This window comes from Grampus griseus (assembly GCF_964374135.1).
Source record: "Grampus griseus genome assembly, chromosome: 19".
Lineage (NCBI taxonomy): Eukaryota > Metazoa > Chordata > Mammalia > Artiodactyla > Delphinidae > Grampus > Grampus griseus.
The window spans coordinates 3,422,405-3,436,033 of NC_139013.1; the positions used below are offsets into that span (position 1 = coordinate 3,422,405).

The following is a 13,629-nucleotide window of genomic DNA, read 5'->3' on the forward strand; positions in this document are numbered from 1 at the left end:
CTGGGAATGTAAATTGGTGCAGTCACTGTGAGAAAAAAATTTGGAGTTTCCTAAAAAAATTAGAAATAGGGACTTCCCTGGTGGCGCAGTGGTTAAGAATCCACCTGCCAACGCAGGGGACACGGGTTTGAGCACTGGTCCAGGAAGATCCCACACGCCGCGGAGCAACTAAGCCCATGCGCCACAACTACTGAGCCTGCGCCCTAGAGCCCATGCTCTGCCACCGCAATAAGAAGCCCGCGCACTGCAACGAAGAGTAGCCCCTGCTCGGCCAAAAAAAAAAAAAAAATATATATATATATATATATATATATATATATATATATATATTACAGATAGAATTATCACGTGATCCAGCAAGCCCACTTCTGGGTATATATCAAAATGAAATCTCTATCACAAAGAGATATCTGTACTCCCCAGTTTATTGCAGCATGATTCACAATAACCAAGACATGGAAACAACCTAAGTGTACGTGGACAGGTGAATGGATAAAGAAGATGTGTATACATACATTGCAATATTTTTCATCTATGAGGAAGGGGGAAATCCTGTCATTTGCAACAACATGGATGAACCTGGAGGACATTATGCTAAGTGAGAAAAGATAGACACAGAAAGACAAACACTGCATGACCTCATTTATACGTAGAATCCAAAAGACAGTCGAACTCACAGAAACAAAGAGTGGAATGGTGGTTACAGGGAGGGGGGAACGGGGGTTGGTCAAAGGGTACAAACTTCCAATTATAAAATGAATAAGTTCTGGTGGTCTAATGTACAGCGTGGTGACTACAGTTAATAATAAAACATTGTACGTTTGAAATTTGCTAAGAGAGTAGGTCATAAGTGTTCTCACCACGTACACACAAAGATGGTAACTATGTGAGGTGACTGATGTGTTAATTAGCTTGATATCGTGGTGATCATTTCACAGCGTATACATATATCAAAACATCATGGTGGTGTTTCCCTCGTGGCGCAGTGGTTGAGAGTCCGCCTGCCGATGCAGGGGACACGGGTTTGTGCCCTGGTCTGGGAAGATCCCACATGCCGCGGAGCGGCTGGGCCCGCGAGCCATGGCCATTGAGCCTGCACGTCCGGAGCCTGTGCTCCGCAACGGGAGAGGCCAGCGTACCGCAAAAAAAAAAACAAAAAAAACCATCATGGTGTGCGCCTTAAATATACGTAGTTTTTGTTTGTCAGTCGTACCTCAATAAAGCTGGAAAAAAATAAATGGTTGGTGGGGAGTTTTCTCTCTGTTTTCATGTATTACTTGTGTAATAACAAAATGTATACAATAATAGAATAAAATATAAGTATTCATACTATGTTAATTTATACACATATTCCTATATCTATATATACATACCTATGCATATGCACACATGCATATACATAATTATCTATATATCTGTCTCTACCTATAGCATTATCATTATCCTGCTCAAAATTCTGCAACGGACTCATACCCTGGTAGCCAGCCCCCAAGAGGATCTTCACTCTGCACCCCACCCCCTTCCCCAGGATTCATGCTTTGTGTAGCTTCTTCCACACTGAACATGGCTGAGCTGTGTAACCAACAGTATATTGCAGAAAAGATGGCATGTCCATTGCTGCGTTATCAAAGACACCATCCTCTCTGGGATCACTCACTCCTCTGGGGGAGCTCAGCGCTATGTCAAGAGGTCATGGCAACCACCTATGGAGACATCCACGAGGCAAGGGCAAGGAACTGAGGCCTCTTGCCAACAGCCAGAGAGGAACTGAATCTGACAGTCATGTGAGTGACCACCCTGGAAACGGTCCTCCTGTCTCTACCAAGCTTTCATAGGATTATACCCCATCCACAGCTTGACAGCCATCTCAGGAGAAACCCCAAGCCAAAACCATCCAGCTAAGCCACTCCTGAATTCCTGACCCACAGAAACCATATGAGATGATAAATGTTTTTTGACGTCCTAAACTACAGGCAATGGATACACACCTAGATTAAAATGTGATGTCCTTACAATGGTCTCCATTCTTCCTCTGATTAATCACTTACTATTCTCCTCATTGCTCACTCTGTTATAGTCCCATCGGCTTCCTTGCTGGAAGCCGGAAGTCCCAAGCATCTCCAGGTCTTTCCCTACTCTTCTCTCTGCCAGGAGAGCTCTGCCCACTGATATTCACAGGGTTCACTCTCTCACCTGCTCCAGGTCTTGGCTGCAACGTCACTTCCTCAGGAGACCTTCCCCGACAGCCCTGCCTGGAATCACCCACCCACTGCAGCCATCCCCCTACTCTGCTCTGTTGTTTTATGCCACCAGGTTTGAGGGAATTTGGTATAGCAGCCATAGGAAGCTAATAGATGGTTGATTAAGTGGACTGGATCAATGGGAAAGTGGATGATTGGATTGATGGATGGATTGTAGGCTAAACAGGAACAGAGAATTGATCGAACGGGTTAAAGAATGAAAGAACATAGGGGTGGGTGAATGGATAGTTGAATGGATGGATGGAGCTTTGGAGAGCTGGAAGAATATCTGAAGAAATTATGGTTGGATAGATAGGCAAATGAGTGGATGAGTGGGTTGGATAAATGCATAAAGGCAAGAACATATGCACAGATGAACGGGTGGTTTGGGTGGAAGTTTGGCTGGATATGGGTATTTGAGGAAGAAGCATGGTACACTGGAAAGAACCAGATTTTATTTTATTTTTTTTATTGGAGTATAATTGATTTACAATGTTGTGTTAGTTTCAGGTGTACAGCAAAGTGATTCAGTTTCACATATATAATCTTTTTCAGATTATTTTCCCTTTTAGGTTATTATAAAATATTGAGTATAGTTCCCTGTGCTATACAGTAAGGTCCTTGTTTGTTATCGATTTCATAAACAGTAGTGTGTATATGTAACCAAAAGTCTGGTTTCTATTTCTGTGGGCCTATTTCTGTTGTATAAATAAGTTCATTTGTATCATTTTTTTTAGATTCCACATATAAGCGATATCATATGATATTTGTCTTTCTCTGGCTTATGTAGTATGATATTCTCTAAGTCCATCCATCCATGTTGCTGCAAATGGCTTTAGTTCTTTCTTTTTTATGGCTGAGTAATATTCCATTGTGTATATGTACCACATCTTCTTTATCCACTCATCTGTTGATGAACATGTTGGTTGCTTCCATGTCTTGGCTATTGTAAATAGTGCTGCTATGAACATTGGGATGCATGTATCTTTTCAAATTATAATTTTCTCCAGATATATAGCCAGGAGTGGGATTGCAGGATCATATGATAGCTCTATTTTTAGTTTTTGAAGGAACCTCCATACTGTTCTCCATAGTGGCTGCACCAACTTACATTCCCACCAACTGTGTAGGAGGAAGAACCAGATTTTAGAACCAGACAAACCTTAGCTCTGACCCCAGCTGCCCACAGTGACGTTGGGAAGTATGGCAGCCAAAATGGATCCCCCTTCAATAAAGAACTTACCCAACTGTGAGGACTGCATTTGGCTGACAGCTCCCAGCTGCAGTACCTGCAACTATTATTTTTTTTGGATCGAGATTCTTTTTGGGCAGCCCCCAACCAATGACTTAGCATAGGGGTGGGGGCCGTGCTGGGGCCTGACCACCTCCACCCAATGTGGGACTCATCTAATGGCAATCTGTTTGTTTGTTTTTTTCCTTTAAATTGAGATAAAATTCAAGTAACACAGAATTCGTCACTTTAACCATTTTGAGGTGTATAATTCAGTGGCATTTGGTACCGCTGCACTCTTGTGCCACCATCACCCCTACCAAGTTCCAAAACATTTTCACCATCCAGAAAGGAAGTGATTAAGCAATCACTCCCCACCCGTCTGGCAACCACCAACCTACTTTCTGTTCCTATGGATTTGTCCGCCGTGCATCTTTGCTCTGCATCTCCCCGTTGGGTTGAGCTCTCTGAGTTGCATGGTCTCAAGCTCTTCCTAAGTATACCTTCCTTCCCCCCTTTCCTTTTACAGGTGGCAGACCGACTCCCCCGCCTACTCCTCTTCTCCCTCCCCTCTACCTTTCACTGGTGTCCCCCCCCCCAATAAATCTCTTACATTGCTAACGCCACAGCAGCATTTGCCTTCTGGAGGACCCAGGGACACAGCAAGCCTCTTGCTCTGAGCTCGAGCTCCCGACCCTACAGAGCTGCACAACTTCTCAGGGTTGCAGGAGGCTCTGCAGAAGTTCTTTTTTTTAAAAAAAATAAATTTATTTATTTATTTGTATCTTTATCTTATACATTTATTTATATTTATTTATTTCCGGCTGCTTTGCATCTTTGCTGCGGCACACGGGCTTTCTCTAGTTGCGGCGAGCAGGGGCTACGCTTCGACGTGGTGCACGGGCTTCTCATTGCGGTGGCTTCTCTTGTTGCCGAGCATGGGCTCTAGGTGCGTGGGCTTCAGTAGTTGTGGCTCGCGGGCTCAGTAGTTGTGGCGCACGGGCTTAGTGGCTCCACGGCATGTGGGATCTTCCCACACCAGGGATCAAACCCCTGTCCCCTGCATTGGCAGGTGGATTCTTAACCACTGTACCACCAGGGAAGTCCCGCTCTGCAGAAGTTCTGAACACAACCTGGAGGACCCCACAACGTGGATACCTACCTTTATGCAGCATTCACTATGTGCCAGTGAATACCTACCTTTATGCAGCATTCACTATGTGCCAGTGAACACTAAGGCACTGTTTTAAGTCCTTGCGTGGACTCACTCCTGAACCCCATGACACAGGCACCATCATCATCCTTGCTTTTACAGCTGAGAAAACAGAGATCCCTAGAGGCCTTCATCCCCTACCCGGGCAGGTTCCCTTTTCTGGGGAAAACGATTCCCACCACCAAGCAGAAGCAGTTTCCTAAGAGTGAAACTGCAATATCATCTCACCCAGAGGAAGACCATGGCCTCTTCCCCTCAGCTGAGCCAGGATAGCAGCCTGTTTCTGGAAGGATCCGGAAGATTCCAGGCCCCCAGCCTGCAAGTGGACAGTGGGAGGAGCCTGATTCCCAAATTGAACGTAGCCCACCAGGTTGGAGTTCCCCTTCCCCCAGTCCTCTCAGGGATGTCCTGAGGATATCAAACAGCCACCAGAGGGACACCAGTAAGCCTAGTCTTTGTACCAATGCAGGAAGGTGGGTACCAAGGCCCAGGGCAGGGCAGGGGGAAGTCTTGCCTCGGGGCACCTGGGAGTTGGCATCTTTACTTCCTTTTGAAAGAGGAGCAGGAATCAGACAGGCATAAGCACAGCTGGGGCAAGGTGGGGGACACACTTTCCCTGGCAGAGTGAGCAGCAGGTAGCATCCAGCCCTCCCTCCCCTGGGCTCCTTCAGGGCTCTAGGGCACACATCCCCTGTACACACGGACACCCTTCGAGGACAGCGGCTGGGTCAGAGCAGTCCTGGGAACCCAGGTACCTCGGGGAAATGTTTACTGAATGAAGGAAGGAAGGATTCGGGAGGAAGATGCTGAGCCATGGCTGAGACAGGGGTCTCTAAGAAACGGAAGGAGGGCACTGGTGGGTGGGGGAGAGGGGTGAGAACTTGCTAGAGCTCCACTCCACCAGGGCAGTTTTCGTCTGCTTGCTCACGGCTGTATCTCCAGCGTCTAGAACAGTGCCTGGCACACAGTGGGTTCTCAGTCAATATCTGCTAAATGGCAAACAAAACAAAACAAAATTCCAGGAGCTCTGATTCCCCCTCCTGCCACTGGCAGCTAAACTAAGGAAGCGTCCTGCATTGAGCTATAGCCACGTGCCAGGCACCCATCAAAGGCGGACCACGCTTTCTGTTTTCACTCGATTCTGAGCATGAACATTCAGATAAAGGCAACAGGAACAGCAGCTACCTCTTGGAAACACACAGGTGTCAGGGAATTTTCTGGCGGTCCAGTGATTAGGACTCTGTGCTCTCACTGCTGAGGGCCCGGGTTCAATCCTCGGTTGGGGAGCTAAGATCCCACAAGCCGCACGGCGCGGCCAAAAAAAAAAAAGAAACGCACACGTGTCAGACATGCTCTGAGCGCTTTAGGCGGGTTGGCTCCGCAATTCCACACTGCTAGTTATTCTTATCTCCATTTCACAGATGAGGAAGCCCTTGGGGCAGGTCACATCGCCAGCAAGAGGCAGAGGCGGAGACCCAAACCCAGGCAGTCAGACTCTCAAATGGTACGATGTGCCCCATTTTACAGACTGAGGAAACTGAGACACCCCCCACCCACCCACCCAAGGGCCCTGTGGGAGCAGAATAACACCCCCGCCCAAGATATCTATATCTTCATCTCCAGGACATGTGTTGGCGGTAGTTACATGGTGAAAGGGACTTTGCAGATTAAATTAAGGGTCTTGAGATGGGGAGATTCTCCTGGATTATGTGGGTGAGCCCAACGTAATCGCAGAGCTCTTACAAACGAAGGAGGGGTCACTATCAGAATCAGAGAAGCAGAGAAGGGGGTGTCATGACAGAAGCACCTCCCACCATGCAAAGGGAGGTAGAGGCCATGAGCCAAGGGATGCAGGCACCTCTAGAAGCTGGAAAAGACGAGGAGGAAATGGATTCTCCCATGGAGCCTCCAGAAGGACCGCAGCCCTGCCCACACCTTGATTTCAGCACGTAAGACCCATTTTGGACTTCTAACCGCCAGAAACAGAAGCTAATAAATTTGTGTTGTCTTAAACCACTAAGTCTGTAGTACTTTGTTACAGCAGCTGTAGGACACCCTACAGGCACCCAGCTCTTAAATGGCAGAGGCGGGATTCGAACTCAAGTCTTGCCAGGTTGAAAGCTCTGGATCTTCTCGGGTATCACTTAGATGTGTGAAGTTTGGAATTATTCCAGATGCTTTTTCCTCAGGATCGCCGGGCTCTGTGTGTCTCTGTGTGTCTCTGTGTGTGTGTGTGTGTGTGTGTGTGTGTTGGGGTGGGGTGGGGAGCATGTAGGAGTGAGTCAAGAAACCAGGAATTTGGGAATTCCCTGGTGGTCCAGTGGTTAGGACTCCGAGCTTCCACTACCAAGGGCACGGGTTCGATCCCTGGTCGGGGAACTAAGACCCTACAAGCATGTGGCCAAAAAAAGAAAAGAAAAAGAAAGAAAGAAAGAAAACGAAACCAGGAATTCTACTTTCATGAGGATTAGAGAATCTGGTCCATAATTACGGCAATGACACCTTAGGGCTGCCATGAGAATTAGTGAGTTAACCCATATGGAGCACATAGGGCAGTGCCTGACATGTAAGATGGGGTAACAGTTACTATCATTATATCTTTTTCATGTCTACACACCACCAGCATCAGCTCCTCTCAGTCTTCTCTGCTCAAGAACCTTCCATGGCTCCCCAGTACCCTCAGGATAACATCCAAGACCTTTATGGCAGTTGAGAGCTTTGGGTCCCGGCTCATTTCTCCTAGTGGACCCCACAGTCTGTAACCCAGCAGACTGCCTACTAAGGAATGTCGCTCTCCACTTGGCTCTACAAGGATTGAGTCATTAGTCACTGGAGTTACTCACTTTCGACACACCCTGAAGGGTGTTCAAGGCAGGGATCTGGAATGAGGCACTCTGTGCTCTGGGAAAGCTGGCAGAACAGGCCTTCAGAGAGTTAGATATTTTCAGGAGAAGATTTTATGAACCCAATTTCTTACATCTTCTCGTACTTAGAAAAGCACTAAAGTCATTAACTAAGGTATCTGTTCCTCGTGAGTAGCAGCAACCTTCTACAGAGACGTGTGCTTGACGGCATGTACACCTTCCCCAAAATCACATAGATGCTGATATCGGAGCAGTTCCTCAGAGCTCTCTGAGAGGCTGTTTGGTGGGCCACAGTCCTCAGTATGTCCCCAAATAAAACTGAAACTCACAGCTCTCAGGTTGTGCATTTCTATTTTAGTCGACAAAACAAAGGCACTCAACCCTCAGGTGCCTGGTTTCAGGGACCGTCTGGACTCTGCTGAGAAGGCACTCAGCCCTAAGGTGCCTGGTTTCAGGAACCGTCTGGACTCTGCTGAGAAGGCCTTGCTGCAGCCTGCATGTATCCTCTAAGTGTGGCTCATCAGACTTTCCTAAACGTCCCCCGCAGCCAAACGCACACTGGCCACCATTGCTACTTAGCCACTTCCTCTTCTGGGGCCCCCCATGCACTGTGCTACCTTCACTGGAACATCTTGTTTTCTCATTATGGATCCGTGTGTGTCTGCCCGCCAGGCTGGGAACCCACTGAAGGCAGAGATCTTATTCCTGATTGATCGCTGGGCCTCCTCCTTCAAGAAATATTCATAGTGTCTGTCTGTTTCTCTGCTTTTTTTTTTTTAAACTCACAAGGAACCTGAGAGCTGAAGGTCCTAGTTGCTGGGGCACTGGAAATCCTGCAGCACAGAGGAGGAGAAAAGTGGGTCTCAGACCCTTGAGCCCCCAGATAGCTGGCATTGATGGAATATTATTTAGTCATGAAAAGGCAGGAAGCACTGCCTACTACAACACGGATGAACCTCAAAAACATCATGCTCAGTGAGAGAAGCCAGACATGAAAAGGCACATATTGTATGATTCCATTGATATGAAATGTCCAGAATAGGAAAATCTATATATGGAGAAAGCAGTTTGGTTGTGGCCTTAGATAGAGGTGGTGGTTGCACAACATTGTGAATATGTTAAATGCCCCTGAATTGTATAATTTTAAATGGTTAGGGACTTCCCTGGTGGTCCAGTGGTTAGGACTCGCGCTCTCACTGCAGGGGCCCGGGGTTCACTCCCCTGGTTGGGGAACTAGGATCCCACAAGCCACGTGGCACAGCAAAAAATAAATAAAATAAAATAAAATAATAAAATTAAATGGTTAATCTTATGTTATGTGAATTTTACTTCAATTACAAAAAAAGAGGGGGATTCCCTGGTGGCGCAGTGGTTAACAATCCACCTGCCAATGCAGGGGACACGGGTTCGAGCCCTGGTCCGGGAAGATCCCACATGCTGCGGAGCAACTAAGCCCGTGCACCACAACTACTGAGCCTGAGCTCTAGAGCCCGCAAGCCACAACTACTGAAGCCCGCACGCCTAGAGCCCGTGCTCCGCAATGAAGGGTAGCCCCTGCTCACTGCAACTAGAGAAAGCCCGCACACAGCAACGTGGACCCAATGCAGCCAAATAAATAAATAGATAGATAGATAGATAAATAAATTTATAAAAAAAAAGAGGTGGGGAGCTGAGGGAGGAGGGGCTGGAACTTCCGGGTCTGAGGGAGGAGGGGCTGGGGCCTGGACTCCTGGGTCCTGGGGCAGCAGGAGGGGGCCTAGGACACAAACACCTGAGTACCAAGAGGGGAGGAAGCCAGGAAGTTGAGGCTTGTTCTGCCGGAGAGAGAAGAAAACGGTCCAGGTAGAGGAAGCAGTCGCTTTCTGGGAGGGAGGTTTCTCCGATGGAGATGTCATCACTAAGATCGCCCTTCCCACTCAGGCCCGGCCTGTGAGGAACTCCAGCTTGATAGAGAGGAAGAGAGAGGGGAAAGCCAGTGGGGGAAGGAGGAAGGGTCACCAGGGTCCCACACCCGACTGCCTCAGGACAGAAACTACACTCAGAAGGGCAGGCACCTGCAGGTCTGGATTCTCCGTCCCCAAGGAGGTAACAGCTGGGAGGATGGACCTCAGGGGCTAGAAACAATTGCATGAGTTCTGGAAGGGACTGGAGGCCTGGACTTCTGGGTCCCCAAGGGAGGAAGGGTGGAGAGAGCTAGAGGCTCAGATTTCTGGGTCTTGAGGAGGACAAGGGCTGGGAGTTTGAACATTGAAGCTATAAAGTGGGAGGAAGGAAGCTAGGGGTCCCTGGAAGCTAAGGTGCTGCCTGCTCGGTTCTGAGACCGGAAGTGGCAGTTTGGGGTTGAGGTCCTGAAGAGTGTGGAGGTCATATTCTTGGCCTGACAGTGTCTTTGGCTCTGCTGGAACGCCGACAGTCCCACCCCACAACCCAGCCATGTTCCCCAAACCTCTCACGCAGCGCCAGTCCCAGGGTGGAGAGAGGCAGAGGGAGCCCGGACAGGAGAGCATCGGGGGGAGTCCAGAAGCTGGAAGTGCAGGGAGGGGCTGGGAGAGTCTCAGAATCTGGGTGGGAGCAGGACAGCTAAGAGAAACTAGGAGATCAGGACAAAGGACTGCGCAAAATGTAGGGAATGTTTCCCAAGCAGACAGCTGGCTCATTAGAGCGGACCTTTGCCCATTACTTATGCCTGGGAGCCAATGGAGGCCTCAGGGGCGGTGGCCACAATATGACACACCTGTACCCTTAGGGCTGGTTGCTCACCCGAGAGAGACAGAGAGATAAAGTCTCGAGACAGAGATAAAGTCGTGACCTCAGTCCCTGCCCCTCTCTCCCTGCAGACCCCAGCATGTGGGGATACCTGTCCCTGCTGCCTGCCTTCCTGGCATTCTGGGCTACTGCTGGCATCTGGACCGTGTGAGTGTTAGAGGCAGGTTGGACCCCTGGGTCTGAGGGAGGAGGGGCTGGGGGCCTGGACTCCTGGGTCTGAGGGGGGAGGGGCTGGGGGCCTGGACCCCTGGGTCTGAGGGGGGAGGGGCTGGGGGCCCGGACCCCTGGGTCTGAGGGGGGAGGGGCTGGGGGCCCGGACCCCTGGGTCTGAGGGGGGAGGGGCTGGGGGCCCGGGCCCCTGGGTCTGAGGGGGGAGGGGCTGGGGGCCCGGACCCCTGGGTCTGAGGGGGGAGGGGCTGGGGGCCCGGACCCCTGGGTCTGAGGGGGGAGGGGCTGGGGCCCTGGGCCCCTGGGTCTGAGGGAGGGGGAGCTAGAAGTCCGGTTTCTGCGCGTAACAGAAAGAAAAGTTTCGTCGAACTCCCTGTACTCTCTTTGATGTCTCCTCGACTTCAGTTTTTCGCTTGCTGTGGCCAACAAGGCTGTGAACCTCACTGAAGGCTTCCCCTATATCAGGTAGTTATGGTGCTTGGGGTTGGGGGGGGTCTGGAGGGAGGAAAGAAGGGGGTCCTGGTTCTGAGGAGCTACAGGATGACCCTTTATCTCCCCCAGTCGATGTGGAAATAGCCCCCCTCAGAGCTGCATCTTCAGCCAGGTGCTCAACTTGGGAGCTGCTTTGGGTAAATACTCCCGCGCACACTTCGTTCGGTGCTAGCCCCACCCAGCCAAGAGGGCCCCGGCACCCAGCCTCCTCCTCCCCCAAATCCAGGAGCTGGGCACTCACTCCAGGACCCACAGTCTCTTCCACCCCACCCCCCACCCCCTACCCAGGAGTCTGGGACTCGGGCCTCCCGCCCACTTCCCTCTCCTCCCAGCCGCCTGGACCTGCATTCTCCGTTACCACCAGCTTCGGGACTGGGGGGTCGGAAAGTGGCCTAACCAGCTGATCCTGTGGACGGGGCTCCTCTGCACCTTGGGCACCTCCATAGTGGGCAATTTTCAGGTGAGACGCAGCAGGCCAGCCCAGGTTCTTGCCCGCCCGAGTCTGGGACTACAACTCCCAGCATCTCTGGGACGCTGGCTTCTGGTTTGGGGGGCTGGTCCCCGCACGGGCTCCTGGGACTTGTATTTCTCTTGTGGCTCTCGGGCCGTGGAGGGAGGGCGTTCTGGTCTCTAGATAGAGGCCTCGTGGGAGGCTCTTTGTAATCATTCCGTTAACCCCTAGGAGTTTGGGGTAATTCACTGCCATAGCCCCATTTAATAATAAAATTTCTCAGTTCATGGGCTTCCCTGGTGGCGCAGTGGTTGAGAGTCCGCCTGCCGATACAGGGGACACGGGTTCGTGCCCCGGTCCGGCAAGATCCCACGTGCCGCAGAGCGGCTGGGCCCGTGAGCCATGGCAGCTGAGCCTGCGCGTCGGGAGCCTGTGCTCCGCAACGGGAGAGGCCACAACAGTGAGAGGCCCGCGTACCGCAAAAAAAAAAAAAAAAAAAACTTTCTCAGTTCACTTCCCCTCCCGCCCCCCACCCCGCACCGCGCAGCTTGGCTGGATCCTATTTCCCCAACTAGGGATCGAACCGGGGCCCTGGGGAGTGAAAGCGTGGAGTCCTAATTACTGGACCGCGGGGGAATTCCCCACTTATTCTTAATGTTTGCCATATCGATGGAGTATTCTCTCTGTAGAAGGCACTAGCTTTATACGTTGTGCAGGGTTATTTTAACCCATCTCCACAAGAACTCCAGGGAGGTCCTTCTTGGTCAAATCCCACGGAGATATTTCTTTATCAGCCAGTTCCTGGTGGTCAGAGATGAACCCAGATTCGTAGACTCTAGAAGCCCACATTCTTAGCCACAAAGCTCAGTAGATATTTGTAGAATAAATAAATGGATTAGTAATAGGAGAAATCTTATTGATTTATTTTATCATTTTATTTTTTATCTATTTGTTTTTCAGTATGATGTCTGATTCCAAACCTCTCCCGCCAAAAGGCCGTGGAAGCCGCAGGGTGTTTAGACAAGAGGCTGCCTCCAACTTAACAAAAATTCCCCATGACATTTGCATAGCAAATCATTCACTTATCATGTATTCCTGTGTTCATTAACCTTTTTTCTTTAATTTTTTCCTTTAATTATTATATCCCCCCCGCAGAAGCTTTTTTTTTTTTTTTTTTTTTTTGCTGCTCCCTGCCTCATGTGGGATCTTAGTTCCGGATCAGGGATCCAACCCGAGCACCCTGCGGTGGAAGCCTGGAGTCCTCACCAATGGACTGCCAGGGAAGTCCCCAGAAGACTTTTTTAGACATTTTCTCCTAATCATCCTTTCCCTCCATGAAGATTTTATTTTTTCCCTAATATTTATTTATTTGGTTGCGTGGGGTCTTAGTTGCAGCAGGGAGACTCCTTAGTTGCAGCACGCGGGCTCCTTAGTTGTGGGCTATGGCCTCCTTAGTCGTGGCTTGCCGGCTCCTTAGCTGTGGCATGCAAACTCTTTGTGGCGGCATGCATGTGGGATCTAGTTCCCTGACCAGGAACTGAACCCAGGCCCTTTGCATTGGGAGCGCAGAGTCTTACCCACTGCGCCACCAGGGAAGGTCCCCCCACCCCACCCCACCCCGCCATGGAGTTTTTAATATGAAAACATTTTAATATAATACATACTATATCTGTAAGCCAGAAACCATTGTAACATTTAATATTTTTTCACCCTCCAAGAACCAATTTTTACCCCCTTGGTGGCAACAATCTGCTCTCTTCCACCCAGGTTGAGAATGAAGGATTTATTCCACTAATATTTTATGAGGCTTGGGCTTCCCTGGTGGCGCAGTGATTAAGAATCTGCCTGCCAATGCAGGGGACACAGGTTCAAGCCCTGGTCCAGGAAGATCCCACATGTAGCGGAGCAACTAAGCCCATGCGCCACAACCCACGCCTGCGCTCTAGAGCCCGTGAGCCAAAACTACTGAGCCTGCGTGCCACAACTACTGAAGCCCGCGCGCCTAGAGCCTGCGCTCCACAACAAGAGAAGCCACCGCAATGAGAAGCCCACGTGCCACATGAAGAGTAGCCCCTGCTCACTGCAACTAGAGAAAGCCCGTGCGCAGCAACGAAACCCAATGCAGCCAAAAATAGATAAATAAAATAATTTAAAAAAATTTTTTTACCAGGCTCTACTATGTGCCAGGCCTTGCTTTAGGGATG

The 13,629-nt window shown here is 49.9% G+C and overlaps 1 protein-coding gene across 2 annotated transcripts; it reads left to right on the plus strand.

Moving 5' to 3' along the window:
• Positions 1 to 9,477: 9,477 nt before the first annotated feature.
• Positions 9,478 to 12,623, plus strand: TMEM150B (transmembrane protein 150B). 2 transcript variants are annotated; one of them, XR_014298163.1, is made up of 6 exons: positions 9,478 to 9,633; positions 10,386 to 10,461; positions 10,888 to 10,947; positions 11,044 to 11,111; positions 11,263 to 11,434; positions 12,386 to 12,623. XR_014298163.1 is itself a non-coding variant. In XM_082676598.1 (6 exons), exons 2-6 carry the CDS (start codon positions 10,394 to 10,396, stop codon positions 12,395 to 12,397), a joined length of 336 nt encoding a protein of 111 aa, XP_082532724.1. In that variant the 5' UTR covers positions 9,478 to 9,633; positions 10,386 to 10,393; the 3' UTR covers positions 12,398 to 12,623. The 2 variants fall into 2 exon arrangements, 1 of the variants encoding a protein (XP_082532724.1); XM_082676598.1 differs by having other exon boundaries at positions 11,307 to 11,434.
• The last annotated feature ends 1,006 nt before the right edge of the window (positions 12,624 to 13,629 follow it).